We start from the raw sequence: 22413 nt of genomic DNA, 5'->3' as shown, positions 1-22413 counted from the left end.
AAGGAGAGCTATTGTTCTACCATCAGCATCTGTGTAAAAGCATATACATATGTACAGTCTTAATGTATCAATCTTCTTCCTCAGCCCTAAGTGAGTTTTCAGTGGGCATTATAGCACTTATCCCATAATGAGGGAACTAAGAGGGCCAACTTTGTACATGTACATTATTTATACATTCTTGTTTAATTTTTTACATTTATCTCATTTTTTTTACTGCTATACTTGGAATCATGAAACTTAATGAGATGAGTGCATCTTGACAAGTATAACATCCTCATCAGAAAAGTGACATGGGTTTTTTGTCATTTTTAAGTCTTTCTTTCAAGCACTGTTCATGCATCAAACTAATGATTGTACACATCTCTATTAGTTGTTGTTGTGGTGTTTAATGCCATTTTTCAGCACATGATAGGCTATGCATGGTGGCCAGTATTAATGGTGGAGGAAGAACCCGGGGAAACCTTGGGAAGAACCACCGATCGACGAGAAGCAACCGGCAAGCTTTCTCACATACCCACATTGGCCAAATCCTAAACTCGAACCCACACAGACAGAGGTGATATGGCAGTGATCCATAACGGAGAGCCCTTTAACAATTAACAATTACCTATAACAATTAACTCTCCTACAAAATTGTCTTAAATTCAACTGAGAAGAGAAACTATCTTAGAAATGAAGCTGACATGAGACAATTTAAGGATTCATGGGCAGAAGCAGTATGATTATGTAAGAAACAAACAGTTCCAAGTGTGCTATTTTATCCACCCAATATTTTAAGCACTCCATATTAGTACCTAGTAATAGCCTCAGAGCAAATGAAACAATACAATAAACCGAGAGTAATGTTCACTTTTATTATTGAAATTAAATCATAAAACAATGTAGAAAATGAAAGTATTTTCTGGAAATGTTATTTCTTTGTCTTGATTTGGATGTAGTCTTTATTTCTCTTGAGTTTGAAATTTAGCAGTTTTGCATATCTTTTCAGAAGTTTTTCCCAGTAACAGGAAACATCCTCCATCCTCAAGTGATCCCAGATAAACTGCTTCCCTCTGAAATAAAGGATGCTTCAAATTATATGGTGTGCATAATGGTCACGGACATTAATGATCTTTTGAGATATGAAGCAGTATATATTTCTGATTGGCTGAAAATACAGCAAATATTTATTTGCAACAGCCTACATATCACCAAATTGTGCGTAATTAAAGACTTGAATCAATTTTCATTTAACCACTTATGATGCAGTGATTTTAAATGGTGGGTGGGGGGACACCAACAAGAGATTAGTAAACACTTTGATCCTGAGATTGCTCACATTCACATAGGCTTAACAGCTTAATGCAAGAGCAGTCATTAGGATGCTTTCAAAGAAATTGTTTTCCAATGCTGTTGACTGTGAATGTTAAAAAAGCAAATTGTGTCAAGGCTTTTGGGGGTATTTTGATTCGTATTTGATGGCACAACAGCATCACTTGCCAAATATTGCAAGACTTTTATGCCAGAAAGCTTCATGACAAAGTTGGTCAATTTCTGTTCATTGGTTTTTGACAAGTTATTTCAGGTGTTTACATTTTTAGAGATGGCAGCCATATTTGATGGATTTGCATCATTACCAATTTGAAATGACTTCATACCAAATTGATTTCTGTCCAATTTGGTCAAATTCTATTTACTGGCTTTTGAGAGGTCATTTATAGTTTTTTTCTGTTTTAAATAAGGTGACCATATCTAAAGGCTAATTAAAATCATTCGAACAAACTTTAAAGCCCCAATGCCACCATTATGTGCAAAAAGTTATATATGCCAAATCTGAATAATACTGAATCTTGAAATACATTGGTGCTAGATATCAATGTGTTCCAATAAAACTAGATACGATCAATGTTTCGTCACCTTATAAGACCTGTAATTTCTTTCTCAAAGTGAAAAACCCTGCCATTTTTCACATGTGCATGAATTAATCCAATATTGATTAGCAACATCTGTGGGTCAAGTGATTTCAGTGGAAAGCTGGAACACAATATTTTTTTACATGACCGTTGTAAAGACAAGTCAACACCATGCTAAGTCAGACAGTCTTCAGTCCAAATTTCCCATTAAAAATAATACAGCGTCCTCCATCAGTTATACTGGCCAGCATGTAGCTTATCATGTGCTGGAAAATGGTACTAAACCTCGTAACAACAACAATCATTTGTGAAAACTTTAAAGTCCTCTATGTATGTAAAAGCTTCAAAGCCCTCTATGCCATCAAATTTAGTCAAATTCTATTGCATATATTTTTTAATCCCCATTTTTTTTTATAGAGATTTCTCCATTGTTAGCAATTCAAGGCAGATTGGCATTGTCTGTAAAAACTTCAGAGCCCTTCATGCCAGGATTATCTCTCTTTCTGATTTGCTCAAAATCTGTGCATTGGTTTTTAAGAAGTTTTAAAATAACAAATGTTGACTGACAATGCATGCCACATATATGGCCAAACCATAAACTCGTAGGAATGAAAGCCAGCATATTACACAGCATATCATTTTCATTCTTTTAAATGTTTTTTTTGGGATAATTTAACATGTTTTGCTGGATTTACTTTTACAAATGTTTTGCAAAACAAATTATTATGGTCTTTGGGAAATGATTTGTCTGTGCCATGTGATGTTTCCTGCAGTGTGCATAAACACATATCTTCACTTACACTGATCATTCTGTCATTCAAAGCCTAGCTAGAATTCAGAGCAAGTCATCACTCACTTGTCATATTTTGGCTTACAGGTCAGTGCAAGGATGCTCCTTGTCCAACTTGGATAAAACTGGTTCAGAATCAGCAGTATTATAAGTCAAGTCTTTTCAACTGTTTCACTTAAAGTTGAAATGTTAAAGAGCAGATCAAAGTCAGTTTTATAAATGTGAAAGGTCGTGATATTGTTCCCCATCAGATTTTGCCAATATTAATGAAGTGATTTTCGAAAAGTAGTTGTTTCAAGTATTATTAAGTCACCTACACTACTTGCAGCATGGGCATCCTTATCTAGCCCTGTCCTTCCTGGATAGTTTGCTAGCACAATTGTACACAAGTCACTCAGAGGAACTTATACTCTACTGGCCGTCAGGAATTTCAAGGAATCTAAGAGAGAAAGATTTCTTTTTTATCGGTGTGAGGACTGACACCACATCTGACATTCCTGAAAAACTCCAACATATATACCTCACTTTTTCCAAGTAAACATGTATAAAAGATAACCTGTAAGTGTAGGACATAACATTTTGTCATGACAATTGACCCTGAACCCGATATCATTGATTCAAACATGCCCCATGTGCTAAGTTTGGTTAAATCATTCATTTTTAAAAACAAAGTTATTTATGCAGCATTGTTCATGGTATTCATCAGATAAATCTACAAACTGGATATGATAAAAATTCATTCATACTTATTCATGTTACCACTGTAGCAAAACTTTATGTAAAAACACCATTTTCATTTTGGATCAACCAGATATCATGAAAAGTTTCTAAGTGAAAGTCTTTGTTGATATGACCGTCCATTCAGGAACGGAGGCTGCAGCAAGGTTTTCTTGATGGCCGTCCTGGTTACCATAATGGATGTAAGATTTGCATCATTTTCATCCATGATCTACTAGACCTTAGGATGAATGTTTGTATAAAGTCTTATTGAAACTCTCCAAGTAGTTTTAGTAGCAAGAGTTTTGTTCTTATAGACTAATGACAGACAACAGACCATCCCTTGAGAACGTTTGGTCAAAACAAAAAAAGTCTTTCCAGCACTTTTTTAAAGTCAAAAGTAGGTAAAAAGTGGGGCTGCATATTATGAAAAATGAGCAAAAAGGAAGAAAAAATGTTTATATTTCAAACAAAAATAACATCAGAAATGAACATGTGATCTTTATTTAAAAGGTGGACGTACGCAGTCATAAGCACTTGCAGGATATGTACAGCTTCAGTAGAAGTGGACAAAAATATCAAAAGCGTGATTTGTTATAAATGAATTTATAACATACCAACAAAAATGTTAAATATTAGGACAACACAAACAAAACAGACATGCCAACCCTAACAAGACCTCATTCAGGCAGTCAATTGTTTCCCTAAAATTAAACAATTTTTCAGTAAGGTGTAACAAAAGATTTTGTACTGATATTGTCATGTTGGAAGGAATTAATTAAAAAAGTTGTTCAGAAGTGTGATTTGAGACATGCAGTGACAGTAAGCAGTAAGTTCAACTAAAATGTTTATGAAGTACACCTCAAGCAGAGTTTCTCAACTTCACATAATTCTTGGCTTTTTTTGGTTTAAATTTATGTGGAGATGGCAATCGTGTCTCGCACCATGAGACGTACTAAATTCAACACATGTCCCAAACAGTATTTGTTGCACTTTCTGCTTATTTTCCCCAAGAATCTTAACATTCCTTTTTATTCTTTTGTACTGACCTTTAAAAACTTCATAGGAGATTTATTTTTGCTTTTGTCTTGAAAATGTATAGGTGGCAGGAGATAGTTTCCTAAATTGGCCCCTGTCAAATTTACTAACCTATGGCTATGATGTGACTTTTTCAGCTATTAGTCTTTAATAATTAAAGATGGATATGTTTGTGAATTAGGTGTTTTGGACTTGTGTTCTTGAAATTGAAACAAAACAATTACACTGCCCATATTTACTTTGCAATGTGTAGACAGTGAAATGCCAATAGTCAGCTAGGAAGAAGGGCAAGCCCCCCATTACAGTAAACATGTGGGTTCAAGGAAAGCAGAATGTCTCAAACTGCCTGGATGGCAATTATTTTTAATCACATCAAACTATTAAATACAGAATGTTTTTGAGAATTATCAGCTAGGGAAAGGGCTTCCATTTGCATTGCGAACATTACTTGGTATAAAAAATGACCTTCAGACATAAAAATGCAGGCATAAATTTGGGGTTGGGATACATTAACTTCTTTTGCCATGAACTGCCATTGACTTTTCAGGTTATATGAATGCAATGCTTGTGCTTTTTATTAACCACAGCTATCTAGAAATATGGACCTTTTAACATACTTGTGTATTTTAAATTTTTATGAATTTTTATTTTAGGCAAGTGACTGCACCTATAAATTTATGCATAAAAACTGTCCCATCACCCATAGCTTGTTGAATACTGTTTTTAAAAAATTAAGCAACTGCTTAATCATGCAGAACTATTTGTCATTTAAAGCATCTGAAGTACTCCAGTAAAGTTAGTCTAGTTCCCTGACAAGTTCCAGTGAATCTAATATGAAACCTGGATCAAAATCAGACACGGACAAGCCAGTATCCCAGTTTTACTATACAATCATATTTATGTAATTTTTGCTTTTCTTAAAGTCTATATTTTAAGGGTTATTTCCATAACACTTAAGGTCAAATCATAAGGGTTAGCAGGTCTGAAAAAGTATGACATAATTGGGGAGGTAATTTAGGAACAGCAGGAAAACTGGAAACAGTTTCCATTTTTTTTTTTGGTAAATAGAAGAACCAACCTGAAAGACTAGTCTTGGGAGACTACATTTTTTTAAAAAAAAAAGACGTCTTTCATAAAAAGTTTCAATATAAGAATGGCCACATTATGTTGTCAGATCTGCATCACTAAACTTAGGTATTTGGTGAAATTATACATATACTAGTATTAGTTTTCTTACCTCATCGCAATTTGATGAACTACTTCATCATTTTCTCTAGCAAACTGGAGCAACGTTCTGAAGAAGAAAAATAAACACATGTAAGATCTTGATGATGATGTGCAGTGTGGCTACAATATGCTTATACCAGCATATTTTTCATTTTGTAAAATAATCATACAAGCCTTCAAGTATTTTCCAATATAACAGCTGGTATAACATATCCACAATTAAAATACCTCCATTCTTAATTGGATTTTCCATGGATTCGGACACAAAAATGGAGGCCAGTCCAGAGAATACCTTTTGACTGCATGTGTTTACCAAAGCTACATACTAGCACACACTGCAACAGGAACACTATATTGCTTATTAAATTATCTAACATGCATGTGAACAACAATGATTTTTCTTACAGACTATCAAAACATGGCTGTAGTCCCAGTAAGGCTTGCTTTTCCAAGTTATTACTTTGCAAATAGATTTTACAGTTGAATTTATTTAGGTATGGGGTATTATCTCATGTTTCCAGGTGTACATCTATGTAAAAGATGGCTGCATGCACAATTGCTGTAATAAATTCCAATTACTTATGAACTTTTCATCAACTGAAGTAAGGAGAGGTAGCATAATTGTTTCACTTGCAAATTCATTTGTTTACAGTGGGGTTTTTCAAATGCTAGGAACCTTTTTAATTATACAGATATTTACATTACTACGTATTTGTAACCTGGGCTATGTGAATCAGAGCTCAGAGTTTCAATATCTCAGTTATCTGAAGAGATATACACCCCTAAATTTGACCTTTTGTTCATTACAATTCTTTTTCTTCTGATTTTAAGGCAGCACTACTGCCTGGTCAACCATCATAAACATCAAATACTACCATTTTATTTGAAAACTACACCTACAGGGGACTACCAAATTTATCTTCTCTGAATCAAGTTCACTGTTAACATGAAATGTGTGCCCTTAAAAGAGAGGTGGTTTGACCATTACATAGGTGAAATATTAATGGCCCTGCCCAAAACCTTATTACCAGATGTTGGTAGCCTATGAGTTGGATATTGGGGCTATTGATTTACCTTCTAGTTATCTGAGCAAAAGACAAGAGTGTTCAGTTATGTAGTTAAAAAACAGTGGCTACTTAAATATTGCTATGGGTGTACAACAGGGTTTTATACTAGGACTAACTAAATTTAACATATTTATTAATAACATCTTTTATTTCACAAAGAAAAACCACTCTTTAGTTATGCAGATGATAATACCTTGGTTTACACGAGAATCTTGAAATTCTAAGATCAAGCCTTGAAAGTGAAAGTATGCCAATAATACACCTCTCCCTCGATAACTTGCTCACAGTTGGGTCCACAAACATAGACCGCACTTTTAAGCAAGGATGCAAGTTACAGAGGGACCTCCAAAAATTGAAAAAAAGTTCGCTTTGACATCCAGATAATAGGGGGAGAACTGTGATAGAAAACTAAGGCTGTTTAACGACTAAATCCTCATTTTACAATCACATTGACAATAATTTTTAATAATGCACATTTTCTCATGAAGTTGTTTGTTATTCTGTTTAAATAACATTTATTTTCAAAATGTCCAACATATGAAAGGTCGTTCCAACTGGTTTCAACTGTGTATCACGTCATTGCCTCTTGTTTTCTTGATGCGTCTGGTTCCCATAGTGGTGATGAATAGTATCCTGCCAAGTGAGCAGGGAACTAGACTAAATGTTGATACACCACAAAACGATTCCTTTTTTTCAAAAACACATGACATTTATTTCGTGAGACAATCGTCTATGTCGAAACTCAATTCTTTTATTGTTCAATTAGTACAATATTGATATCATGATTTCATTAGAAGTAATCATGAAACTTTTTATCATCCTTGAGGATATCTCTGAGTGCCAGTTCAAGAATTCTCTGAAACTCACTTGCCCACAATGGTCCATATCTGTGAAATCAAGCTCTTTATTTTACGAAGTATTCATTTTGCTTTGCTGCCTTGCTATCTTTGATTACAGTTACGAAAGAGTCGGTTAATTTAAGGTAGTTTATGTTACATACACAATAACATTTATAACAGTGTTCGATTGATAAAATGAAGCAAGTTCAACCTTCATACAACTGGGGATGCTAGATTTAAGTTTGTAGGATTTTCATGCCTTTAAACTTTTCTTTTATTCAACCTCCTTTATTTGATTCAAAATACATAATTAACATGATAATACAAAGGAGGCCAGTTTTTAATTCAGTGCAACAATACAATAAATACTTCTGCAAGTCAGTTATCACAACATGGTTGCACTTAAATAGGTTCTCAGAGAAATACTCACGGACATAGCTATTACGAAAGACTGATGCATTTTATGTTTAATTACAAGAGGACACATTGCACTTATGATGATTACACTTAAAAGAAACTAAAAGATCCCGCATCCGAGGTGGAGGCTCTAACCAGTAGGCCACCAGAATTGTATTTAATTTGTATTTGTTTATTAAAGTATTGCCTTCACTCGGCATAAGTGACATTTTCATTATCGAAATTTCCTTACATATCATTAATTGCGGTGTACTAGAAATGTCGTTTGGAAAGAAAATGTTAAAAATTGTTTTGATATTTCATAATGTTGATTACCAATTTCTGTTACCAATTTTGATTGCTATTTTCTTCAAGTTCAACAAATAGGGATCAATTTTTGGGGTATTTTCTGGTTTAAAAAATGGGATCCACGCCTGACCCCACATTATAAGCAGGTTCACAAGTTATCAGGGTGTGAGTTATCGAGGGAGTGGTGTATATGTTTTTTGCATAACCAAATAAAGACTAATCCTAATAAATTCTGGGCTTAGCAATTTGATATAAAACAATGGCTCAGAAGTCGACTTTCTGCTTTTGGGGATACTGTCGTTACATGTAGAGAATCTAAAACATTAGGACTGAAACTTCCTACTGAGTGAATCTGACAAGCATTTATCAGTAATCTGCAAAAACACTGTACAACATAAATGTACTGAACCAGAATGGACATTATCTGATACTAGAGTGTAGAAAACCATATGCCATGCATTTATCATTTATAGTTTTCATTTTTATGCCACTGTGTGTCTTTTATATGGACCAACTAACACTAACAAACTCAGAACTGTTAACAAATACAAACTTGTGCACTCTGTATACCAGCAGCATCAGCCCTACAAGATTTTCAATGAGATTAGACCTCCATACTTGTATTATCTTCTATAAAAAAACCCACACTATTTTTTCAGGAATGTAAATATGGCAGAATTGCCAAGATCCAAGTCAGTCAAGGATACTGAATACAGTTTTAGTTCAGATGCAGCACTTCCATATAATCCAATAACAGCTATTACCATATTTCGTGTATTTTTTCATACCCTTTAATTTTTCGTACATATCACTTTGTATTTTTTTAAAAATCCATTAAATTATTGGACATAAGATTTCTACCAAGAAGATTTACGTTTGCAAATATTGCCATTTTGATTTTAAAAAAATTAATAATTAATTGTTGGTGAGAAAATACAATGATTGATGCATAAGCTCTCTTATTTTCATTACAATATCTACTGATGCTTATTAACAAACGGACAAGGGACTTCACAGACCATACCTTTAAATATTATTGTTAATTAGTTCTCCTTAAAAAGTCCATCACCGTAACAAAACACCACATGCATTTTAAAATGAGTTTGGAAGCCCTTTGATGTTTTCTTATACAACAAAAATTACATCTCAATACATGCTAAAGTGAAGACCAAAGACCCTTGGTCAACTAGTCTTATTGTTTCATTATAGTCATATAGTCTATCGTAAATTTGAAAGTCACAGACTTCGTTAATCGATTCATATATATCCATATAATAATAATAATAATAATAATGAGGACTTTGTAAAGCACCTAATCTTTAAAAGCTCTAAGCACTTTACAACATTAGACAACACCTATAAGATAAAAAAACATAATAATATTATTACAAAAAACCCCACCATGAAATTAGAAAAACATTAAAAAATAAAAAACATGCTGAGAATATTTCAGGTAGGAAACATTATTAGGTCTTTAAGTTTGCTCTTGCTGTCGAAATAAGTGAGTTTTGAGAGCCCTCTTGAATGTGATCACTGTGTCTTTGTGTCTAAGTTCAGTGGGCAATTCATTCCACGTTGCTGGGCCCTGGTATGCAAAAGAACGCTGTCCATATGACTTTGTTTTCATACTTGGAATAATGAGTATACAATTGTCAGAAGAGGAGCATAAGTATCTTGCTGGTGTGTACACATGGGTGAGGTCAGAAAGGTATGTTGGACTAGAGTCCAACAGTGAAACATAGCACAGAGAACAAATTTTGTGTTTGATTCTGGATCGAATGGATAGCCAGTGTAGGGTACAGAGCAGCGGGGAGGTGTGCTCTGATCGTGGTACTCTAAGTATGATCCGAGCAGCTGTTTTTTGAAGTTTCTGGAGTAGATATTTTGAGATGAAGCAGACAGAATTGAGTTACAATAGTCCAGACTTAAAAGTACTAATGAACACACAAGTGTTTTAGTGGCATCAACTGAAAGATATTTGCGAATTGAGCTGATGCGTCTCAGCTCAAGATATGCATCCTTGCATGTGTTCATGACATGTTGGTGCAATGTGAGAGTACTGTCCAGAGTAACACAGCTAAAACTGCTAGGAGCGACCTCTGTTATGAGCCACCACCTGTCATTTCTGACCACAATTGTAATGCAAGGAACGATTCTATTATATAAATGCTCTGTTATGAGTGACCACCTGCTGAACACGACCAGCAACCACGATGTCTTGGCAAAAAATGCATTTCGACACTGCTATGAATAACCACATCGCAAAAAATGAGGCTAAACTCCACTGACCTTTATTTAATTGCCGTAAAAACAACTGCTCATACCATTCTAAATTTTAATTTCGTTTTTGCAAAAATAGGCTGGCAACCGATGTCTGATTTTTTTTTAGCTGTGCCTATAGTGTTTTACAGTTTCTGTCATAAACCAGACTAAACTATAATTTATGCAGATTATTTCCTAGTCTGGTTCCCTGCTTTGTATGCTCCCCGCGATGATCTCTGCTATTCGTATAGGGGGGGAGCAATGCAGGAATCATAAAAAGCAGGGAACCAGACTAATTATTCCTGCACTAAGCCTGCTTACCATCTTTATCATAGGAACTGGCATCCCTATTGTTGACCATATTGCGAAAACAGACACCACTGACCTATATGTAATCAATTGTTACAACAACCGCTTGATTAGTATAGATTGTTCGATAAAAAACAAACAAAAAAGGAATTTTTAAAAAAGGATTGTTGTTACCAGTGATAAATGCTACAGTCCGTAAACCAGGCTAATGTACATGTCACGAGTTGCCATTGTAGTGCCAAAGCTGATGCAGTGGTTGCGTATGTTGTTTGTCGATAGAGTTAATCCATATTGCTGGGGGTGAATACAGTCATTGTCTATTAAACGAGTAAGAGAGAATCATTTGTGGGATTCAACTGATAGTGTTCAAGACTTGTGCTGTTTGATGTATTTCCCCCTGATGTTAAGTGAGTACATCTCAATCACAAAGCTGCCGTATATTCAAGTTGGTGTGACTGGGTTGCACACTTTGCTTTCAGAGTTAATCCCTGTATGTCATCTTTGAATGAAGCCATTGACTTTTGTTTCTGAGTAAAGGTTCTGTTTCTGGACGAGATAATTGTCTTTTTATTTCATTCATTGTTAGATATGCAATGCACATGTATAGATTTTTCATATTTTCCCACGGCCCAGTCAAAACCATCTTTTCTTTTGATATTACAATTGAGCACTAACGATTTTAACACGTAGAACCTTCATAACAATGGACGAACCTCTAACTAAAAAGAGACAAACTTTAAGACTGGAGAAAATAATTATTGTAACTGAAAGAAGTGAAAAAGAGCAGAGCACTCACCAAAAAAACATTTTAAACGTTGATAAAAAATTCTTAGGTTGTTATAAAGGAAAACAAGTAATTCAGAAACGATTTCATATGCTAAAATATGTGATCTTCAAACGTAAATGTCATTTCATGTATAATGATAATAGTATATCTTTACTGCTATATAAATTTGTTTTTAGATGAATGCATACAATATTTTAGCAAGAACTATTAAGAAAGAATATATGTACAGTGATTGTGGTTATTTTTCTTGAAATTGTTCTGAAACTGGACTTTGGAAACTGGTCTTTTTTTTACAAATCTGCGATGAGACCACCTGTCTTGAGATACCACTTTTTGTTGGCAGAAGGGGTGGTCTCTCATAACAGGTTTTACTGTACCCTCTTTTGAGTGTTTGTTCTGTTTTGACTTGGATATAATTAACATTTTATTGCAAATATATTCAACGATATACCCCTCTATTATCTTTATTGGCAAGTTTGAATAACAAGTAATGCATATGAGTGCTTGTCCTTATAACAAATTCTGTATGGACAATGGCTTCAATAGCACGTTGACAGATTTTAATTTCCCTAAAGAAAGCCTCATTTCCCTACTGGCAGCCTCGATGATTTGACCTATTCTGTCGATTCTTGCCCTCAATCTGGTTTCAACTGGAATAACCAAAGTGCTAACACCGCATAGCCATGTGATTGTTGTGACAATGTACATCATAATTAAAACAAGAATGAATTGTTGATTTAGCGGTGTTTTTTGATAATGGAATATAGCAGGTTCGTAATACATGAGGATTATCACAATCATCAGGTATGGGGCCATCCATTTAGTACATACACAAAAACCTGGTAAAGCTTGACCCCTCCCTGTTCACATGCATACCTTTTTTTACACACACACACCACCTGCGTATGTATATTTGATGCATCTCACCCCCCAATTCTAAAGAATGGCCTATATTTAATCCAAGTAGAAACGATCAAGGATTAATAATATTAACGTGTTTAATAAAACAGATAGTCCACCGATGTTCAATGTCTGGCTGCATCAAAGAAATAAGCTGTGTAACTTTACAAAGTCTGTCTAGTGTCCACTAAAATTCAAATACCAACTGAACCCAGTCAAACAGATTACGTATTAGACAAATTATTATTGAGGTTTCACCCCCCCATTTCCTATGCATATATACAATATCAGTAGACCCCCCATACACAAGCATATGCATTTGCATTACCCCCCTACCCCCACTATATATACGTTCTAAATGGACAGCCCCTAATTCAAAATAGTCTTTTTTCTCTTTGCAAAAGCTACAAATAAAAACCACTGTGAATAAATAGTCTTGTATACAGACACATTGTTTTCATCTGTCTCTCTCACATGCATACATGCGCACTCACACGCATTAACTAAAACGTGATTTCAAGTTCTTTATTTTTTATTGCTATTTGATAATGAAATTATTGCTGCTGTAAAAATACAAGTTGCACTTAAATTCTCGACAATGTGGACTCGTATCATTGCCAAAAATTTACCAATAAATAATATCCTTAACTAATACATGTTCAAACCATGTTAATCATTTTGCTAGTCCTACACGTAAGACATTGATGCTGATATTTATGTTTGACTTTTGTGAGCTCTAAAACATAACATGTGTTATGTCTTACATGTAGGACAAACATTTTGCCAACTTTACACAACATAACAGCTACATATGCTCTAAATGCAGACGAGCCTTCACAATGAGACATAATCCTATCTCTTTCTTGTTCACAAAAATCATTTTGAGTACTTTTATTTTTATTGTAATTCGATTCTTGAGTTGAGAGCAGAATGAGACAGAAAATATATGTTTACTTTGTACATTTGTACTGTTAGGTTGTCGAGTAGCATGTGTTCTGTAGAATTTGTTCAGGTATGATCCCTTTATTTTTCGTACACGTTCAGAATCACAAATTGTTAATTGTTTATTTTACATATAATTTTTCACACATTGAAATTAATAATTATTTTTTTATAAGAAAAATTACATGAAATACAGTACTTATGATGATCGTAAGAATTATCTAATGGCATTATATGTTAATGTAATGTGTAAACAGATTTTACTTATGGTTTTTACAAATGACAGAATATTTTAAGCACTTTTTCTGCATTTGTTGCTTATTTTTTTAATTATTCTGACCCTCTAGTTCTCAACAGACACATGTAATGTTTATTTTGTAGTATGTTCATATATACATGAAGATGCATGTCATGTAAATCAATGAAAAGTTGTATGAAACTGTCATGATGACAGTATGTATCCATGGGATACGAATATTTCAAACTCTAGGAAGGTAGGTTTGATGCATGCATCCCCTTCAAATAACAAAAGTACAGTGAACAACACATTATACACCCAAACCATGTTTAAAAGTCATATATACACTCACTAGTAGTATATCTTTGATTATTACTGACCAATGAGTCTCAGTGACATCGACCCTTGGTCAAGGTATGCAGTCTTGAACTAAACTTGCTGTGCAAAATTCATTTTTCCCTTGTCGGCTCTACCGTGAGTTTTCAACTCTGAACTTTTGACCCCAGAATCAACGGATTTACTTTATTACACCATCAACAAAGGGTGATCAAGGCACAAGAACAAAAGCTATTCTACAAAACCCATTTTGTAAGGAAGACAAAAACCACTCTCTCAAGACTAGGGTCACATGGGCAAATTAACCAAAGGCCAGAGACTCAAATCCATGAAGAGATTGTGATGCTGTTAACTAGGTCTACTGATCACCTGGGCAGTGGCCAATAGCCTCTGTGATGTCTCAAATCCAACCACTGCGTTCAAAAGTAAGGTTTCCTTGCCTTTATTAACTGAGAGAGTTGTCAGACCCCTTAAATGCTTTCTATGCATATCAAGTAGCACTAAAAGCATGAACTGGTTCTTGCAGAGCTGCCACTTTCAATGGATCGGTCAAAGATTATCCATAGATGGCAACCTGTTCTTGGCTATGAAGACAGGTTGCATCATTACAATGACCGAATAGTCCGGATCAAATAAGTATTTACAATTCATCCACCCTGCAGGCTCAAGTTATGACTTAAAATGTTTGTATGACAGTACTTTCAATAATGTTCTAAAAAGGGGCTTGACAATATCAGAATTGAATCATGTCAGAACCCTGGAGAGGTTCCATCTGGGGAACAAGTGAGTGACCAGGGCCAATTTAGATCAAAATATCCAAATACATCCATAACATCTTTGTCATGGCCTAAATAGCCCCTTCCCATGATATCTCAATGGACTGGAAATCAAGGAGTGGTAACTTCTGATTGTAATATGAGCAAACTTCTTCTCAAACAGCCAGATAATGAAGTATACTAGCTGAAAACCAATGCCTAGTGGGGAGTTGCTGTCCCTGCACCAGCCTGTAAAGACAAACCACTTCTCTTTATACACCTTCAAAGTGAAAGGTCTTCTAACTCGGAAATCCTCCCCATGACTGAAGAGTAGAACTCTTTTCTACACAGGACTCTCTTGCTTACAGCCAGGCATTAAGAAGCATGTATAGACAGGACAACTGTGGCTTGAGTTGCATTATTCTCTGAATCTGAACAATTTGAGGAACGTCACAGCCTCAAAAGCCGTCCCTACTAACTGAAAGAACATTTGATGTTTAGGTATTCAGGTCATGGGCTGTAGACACGAAGGTGGGCAGCAAAATTGTTGCCCTTAAGACCGTCATTTTGCCTAAACATGTCCAAAGTGAAGTTCACTTGGCTTGTCTTGATTTGATGCCATATCTCCACCCACTTTTGCAAAAATAAAAGTAAAATTCTGAATCATGCATCAAGTCCCCCTTTAGAGAGGCTGTTGAAAAGTTAGAACAAGTATTATGACCAAAAATTCACACATGACCCATGAAACAAATAAGTGAAAACTGCATTTGTGAAAGCCAACAGGAAGCAATTATGATTCAGTTAATGTATCCTTGTCAATCTGTAATAAAATTAATCATTTTATCCAATATTTCATTCTATAAAAATATTGAAAGAAGACTTGAACTATGGAAGCTTTTGCTGGATTTCAACTTTAGGCTATATTTGAAGTTGTCATACAATACCTGTTTAACACAAGAACTGTGGAGAAGTAAAATAAGAAAACTTTTGAATATTTTTATAAAGTACTAATAGTATTTCAATAGCATTTTAATAACATAAAAATATGCAAAAAGACTTTTAAAGTTATTTCTTTGGACATAATATAAATGTTGAACTTTCTATATCTGCTTCTCACTATCACCAACATTGTGGAGGGAGAAGTATTTTTGCCCAAACATTGGAGTCCAATATGGACCCTGACATGCCTGTGATGATTAGTATCTCTGTCTCATCATTTATCTAAACCAAAGGAGAACAATAGTGATACAAATGACACTTACTTAACATCTGAAAGATCTTGTTCAACAGGAATGTAATGGACCCAGGGTTTCATGGCTGGGTAGAAAAACTCGAGCCACTCTTCTCCCACATGAAATACTACAGAGTCGCACAAGAACAGATGCTTGAAACGAAAACTAGCTGCAACACCTCGAAAATTAAATAAATACCTGAAATTATAAAATAAGAAGAAAAAATCAGGTGATTATTTCTAAAATACTGCTTCCTTTGTAATGTTAGATAGTGCTACTCTTTGTCAAATACATTTTCAGTAATACTATAGGTCAAAATATCGAACAGTTCATGTTCAATCATTAACAAAATGAAAACCTTCCACGCTAAGTATGCAGTAAGAATGGACATAATTTTCTTACTAGGAATGCAGTAAGAATGAAGTCTTTTTTTTATTACCAAGTATGTAGAAAGATAGGACATTTGTCATTTTGTTTTTTAAGTATGGACATTTACCATGAATATCAGAAATTCAGCTTAAGAGACCATATCAGACAAATATTCTTTATAATGGAACATTATACAAGAATATTCCTTAATATTTCAAAATTGGGTTTCTATGTGTTATGGTATCATTTATATGCATGATCATTCACTGATTTTAGTTAGATGTTTTGGTATGTTTAGTTTTCATGACTTTAAAGTAACTGGATGGAGAATGGTAAGTTTCCCATGTAATGCCGACTTATTTCACAAATTCATAAGACAATTGTTCAATTTTCAACCAAACAAATAAAAACATCTTCCTTCATATGCCTTCAAAGTAGAGGGCCGTCCAGCTGTCAAGATCCTCTCCACAATCTATGTGCAGAACTCCTTCCATGCAGAGTATCCCTGACATGAACAGGCATGAAGTATATGGATGGAATTATGGTGACCTCAGCTGCTTGAACAATATTGAGGTGTCTACAATTCTCCTGGGCACCTGGTCACAGATGGCCATTTCACTCCCAAGCAGATTGTTGATCCAGGATCTGTCCCATCCAACGTGAGCAATTAGAACTAGTTCTCAACCTCATTAGTATCCAAACCACAGGAAGGAAGGCATATGCCGATATTAACTCCCAGCTAATTAAAAGGGTGTCAACAGCCCATGCCTTTGGGTCCAGGAATGGTAAGATGAAGGTGGGCAGTTTGTTGTTCCACCTTGTCAAGAATATGTTTAGCATAGTGCGCTGATTCAGTGGAAAATGGATGGACAGAGAGATCAATTCATATGAAGCAAACTGCCTTTCTTGATAATGAGTAAGCTAGGACAGTGAGTTTGCCTGGGATAAGTCAGACTTTTATGTTCATATGATATTGGGCACACCAACAAAGATACTTTTATACAATAACACAAAGGTTCAATGATTTTGTCTCCCCTTGATCACTACAAGTGAACTGTCCAACATTTTCAAAACCATCTTCCTTTGAGTTGACCATGGTCTTCATTTCCATGGATTGATATGAAGAGCTTTCTCTTGTAATGTCCACTTGCCACTGTCAAGTAGCAAGTGTGACCCCCAACCCACCAAATCGGCATCTGTCACACAAATGATATTTGTAGAACTTTCAGCTTCATTTCCCCACCCAAACTATTGAGAGGAGCAAGACTATAGCTAACTAAGAAAATATTCTACTGTCCAATGGATTTTAAAGACAGAAACTTGGTGTATTTGTTTTATTTATCACTAGTGCAGTAGCATTTATGTGAGCGTAGACATGTACGTGGTGATGCCATTGGACAATGCTATATGTCTTCCAACTATTACTTGTTTGTAAGTATATTAAATGCTTCAAAGAAAAAAACAATGTTGTGTTCTTTTTATTATCATATTTGAATTTCCATTACTCTGTGTAAGCTTATACTTCTCCACTGCTCATCATTTTTTAGGTCATGTGTTCCTTGGAACCTCAAACACTCTTTCTGAGACCTCAAATCCCTCAACACTTTCTGGGAATATGGCACACATGTACACACAATACATTTATACAGGAAATTTTATAGGGGAGTGAAATGGCCATCTGTGACCAGGTTATGACAATTTTGACTTTATAATTACACGGGTGAAAACATTAATTACTAATCAATATCCTTGGATATGAGGTCACGGGCTTGAACCCCTGCAGAGTCATACCAATGACTTAAAACGGCTCTAATAGCTGCCTCGTTTGGTGCTCAGCATTAAGAGGTTAGTGTTAGGAGTGGTCAGCCTAGTGTAAAGATAATGCGACTACTGGGTGGAACATCATGCTTTATGTCTGCGGCATGATGACCCAGTACTAAACATCACTATAAACTGCCACACTGCAGACATCATAGTTATATGACTGAAAACTGTTAAAGCTACATTCAAAGTCCAAATCACTCACACACACACATAATCATGAGTTACTTCCCTTCTCTCTCTCTCTCTGTGTCTATATATATATATATATATGGAAAGATCATTTTTACATTTTTCAGAGTGGATTGGATTTGGAGATAGCAAAGGAATAATTTTCTAATATTAAGGTGATCAAATTCATTTATAAAACAAATTTCTATACAGGTACAACTTTAGTAGAAAAACAATGATTTTAATGGATCAGTGTGCATGACAGTTAAATAGGATACAAAATTACATGCATTACAATAAGCTTTAAAATATCTTACATTACGGAAGTTTTGTCAGTGAGCGGTCTACTTTAATGATCCAGTACACAAACTATATTCTGTGAAGTAAGGATATGCGACTATTCTCGACCTATTGTGATTATCTTCATGGGGATCCTTATGGAGCAAGAAATATTACAAATTTAAAACGACTTGGAAATGGAAATGGACATTCAAATTAATATAATAACTGCAGTACCAGAAAATTACGAAACGGAACGACTAAGGACTTGAAAAATGAATCACCAAAATTATAAAAAGGAAAGAAGAGGGAACGAATATGGCCTTAAGATTTAAGACTTCACATACAATCGAATTTATGGATAAACTAAAAAAAAAACAGACTACAAACACCGAATGACTATGAAAGTGACTACAAATTCTTTTGATAACGAAATGGATAGCTTATGGACTATAAATGATTACGGAATACGAAACGAATGGACATCACAAACAGGCAACTTGCCAGAATTTTGTGTTACGTCTATACTAATCACAAACATGCAAACATAAACAAATACACAATACTAGAAACATTATTTACTTACCTACTTATTTATACTAAAAAATTGCTTTAAAAATTTCCCGAAATATACTATCTCGAAATTACTCCTAAAAATGTTACTTTCATTTTACCGGATTTATTATCAATTACTATACCTTGAATCTATTGAGCTAAGACTTACACATACTTAACTAATACCACTGACCAGCTACACATGGGATAGTATGAACAATTTTACTAACTCATACAGGGCGCAAGTGCTGCCCGTGCATTAACCAACTAACTCTAAGCTGAATTCATTCGCTAAGCAATTGCGGTGGACCATACATTGAACTCAGTCAAGTATTATCTTATTTCTCTTTACGCAAAACATTTACATCTACCTATTACTTTTCCTACACACACACACACTAAACTGCTTCCACGAACTTAAATCTAATATAATTAAATAACTCAAACAGAAATTTGGTCTTTACCAGCCAGTCCAAACAAAAACACGAGGGGTATCATACAAAACAATATAGCACAAAATACATAGCAATCACTAGATAATACTGATCCCTGGCACGGAACACGTATGTAAATAACTTTAAGACCAGCCATAGTCAAAGAGCAGTTACGCAAGTTAGGGCGGTTTATAATCCCTAGAACAAAATATAATCCAAATTTTTTTTTAAAATCATACAATAAAAGCGATATTGGGGACAAAAACATTAACACATACAAACCCTTTCGATTTAGACACTAAGGGGTCTCCTCTATAATGTTAATCTAAGAGGGTCCACACAAAAAAAAAAAAATATAAAATATCTTGCATATGAATCTACTCCTTACCTATTCCTAAAAAAGAATTGAGTCTGAGAGCGCCACTTAAGTATTAAAAGCAAACTGGGTTTGATCAGTCACCTTTTGTCACAGAGTCACTCGACATTTCTTAGCTTTGCCTGCATATCATAGTCACATCAAAATAACAGTAATTTATTTCTTAAGTAAGGTATATTTGTTTCATTGTTTGTTAAAGACCCAGTATTGAAATATAATATGTGAAAATGTTATGGTAATACTCATAAAATTGGAATACTTAGAAATAAAAAATTTTATTTACCTTTCCCCATAACTTTGTTTCGACTTTGTTAATATATCAGTAATTACTGCAACTTGCATCAATAAAGTATACTATACCCTCTTTCTGTCTCTTTGATGATTACATCACATTTTCAAATGTTAGGCAAGTCTGGGTTTTGTTCCAACAAAAAGTCGCTTTAAGTTTGTATTCTTATGTTTAAATATAAAATTATATGATTGTCTGGTCTATGGCATTACACCTCAATATCTTCAAAATCTCTATCTGTAAAGTAAATTCATTTTATAGAAAAGATGTATATTTTCTGTCATCAATGTTAAAATCTCAATTTGTTAATGTTTCTGCTTACAATTTTTTTTAAACAAGCACATCCATTGTGAGGCTATGTTGATCAACAAGGGTAATGAATAACCCGTAACAGTCACATACAAGTCTAAATCAATGTTCAGATCAAGCTGTATTAAAACATCATGAATGGTTCTTGAACTTTGCTGGTTACAAGCGGCACATCATGCAGATCTAAGCCATATATATATATATATATATATATATATATATATATATATATATATATATATATATATATATATTGTAATACCTAACTCAACAAACCAAAATAATAGGCCCTATTAAGAACTACATTCTTTTTCGAATAATAATACTAAAAATGAAAATGTAAAAACACAAAATAAAGTCAGAAAAAACATGATACAGTTCACTATGTTGTAATACCTTAATGGTATTGTGAATGGAATTCTGCATGCATAAACATTGTTCAATTATTTGTGAAGATTATCTGATGTTAAACATTGAGATGAGAGATAATATCAGACCTACCAGACTTTGTCATATTTGATCATGTCATTTTTATCTGTCACTGAAAACATCTACCACATGTGAATTACTTCAATTCCTGAACACATGCCACCCACCCACCATTGTTTTGATCACCATCTGCATCTCTTATAAATATGTACTCTGTGTTTTATACTAAATGTGAGTGTAAAACCATGCTCTGGTCCTTGTAATGTCAGAAGTATTAATGAATTTGTCAAGGAATTCATCTAAAGACATCAACATTTCTACAAACCCTGGGACTTCAACATTAAGTGGAAAGAAGTTTGCATAATCGCAGTTATTGTGCCATATTCATTTTCATATTGGACCATGCATGTGTCATGCTGGAATTTCACATGAATAGTTAAGGAAATGATTTTGGAATAACAAAGCCAGAAATATGATGTTAGTCCATAACTTAGTGACTTCAACCATCCAGTGGAGTTTATGACCAAAACAGCAGAGATGCAGGATAGGAATGAAATCAATGTGCCCAGCCAAAGAATCACATTTCTCTTGTCAGACTTTGTTGAACAATAAGTTAGAACTAATGTTACTATTTATTATTGTAAGTTCTTTGTTATGTAGAACTTTTTTTTTTACCTTAATGTGCAAAATGGTATGCATTTGATACGGACTATTTCTAACTGTATTATGACTCATTGCATTATCAGTATGTTGTAATATCACTCGATTCGCATAGCAATTCACTTGTCCATTTCGTTCAGTTCTACATAATCATAGGCATGAATGTGAAAATAAGATTAAAAGTAAAAACATACACCACTGAGAGGACAACTTAATTCTGTCTAAATTTAGTGTTTGGAGGGATTTTTCATGCAGTTTGAACAGTTGACTTGCATAGGTGTCAACTTGTACGGTTTACCCGTAATTTCTCCTTTTTTGTCAGTGTACAGTCATACAGTTGTTTTGCAAAAAAAATGCGTAAAGTTTTTTAATTTAATTATCTATTTATTTTTGTTTTGTGTGCATCTTGGACTCTTGGCCTAATTTTTTTTAGCACGAGTATTCAGTGAGACTATGGTAGCCCCAAACAACCAATCAAATCATACTCAAAACCACGCTTTTCCTTTGATAATGAAACGAGTTTCATTCATGGTTCAACTCCAGTGTGTGAAGATCTTGTTGATTATCGCTCGGAGATTAGATGCTCACTCAGATTTCTAATAATGACTAACTTCCTGTGTAGTAAGTATGTTTTCTTATTTTATACATTATTCTTTTATTATTTATACTTATTACTATCAAATGC

At 34.3% G+C, this 22413-nt stretch overlaps 1 protein-coding gene across 1 annotated transcript in view; it reads right to left on the bottom strand.

The window, feature by feature from the left end:
* Nucleotides 1-840: 840 nt before the first annotated feature.
* LOC149796184 (protein O-glucosyltransferase 1-like) overlaps nt 841-22413 on the bottom strand; it is a 49238-nt gene continuing 27665 nt past the window's right edge. Inside the window, exons 8-10 of the mRNA XM_089966132.1 lie at nt 16067-16234; nt 5675-5731; nt 841-1052 (exon numbers count right to left, since the gene is read on the bottom strand). Of these exons, the coding sequence (XP_089822258.1) occupies nt 911-1052; nt 5675-5731; nt 16067-16234 (367 nt within the window). The 3' untranslated portion in view covers nt 841-910. The remainder of the gene's footprint in view (nt 1053-5674; nt 5732-16066; nt 16235-22413) is intronic.

The sequence above is a fragment of the Sinohyriopsis cumingii genome, chromosome 7 (genome assembly GCF_028554795.1).
Source record: "Sinohyriopsis cumingii isolate HCF-2022 chromosome 7, ASM2855479v2, whole genome shotgun sequence".
Classification (NCBI taxonomy): domain Eukaryota; kingdom Metazoa; phylum Mollusca; class Bivalvia; order Unionida; family Unionidae; genus Sinohyriopsis; species Sinohyriopsis cumingii.
Note: the sequence above shows the minus strand (reverse complement) of the source record. Positions and strands in the feature narration are given on the sequence as shown.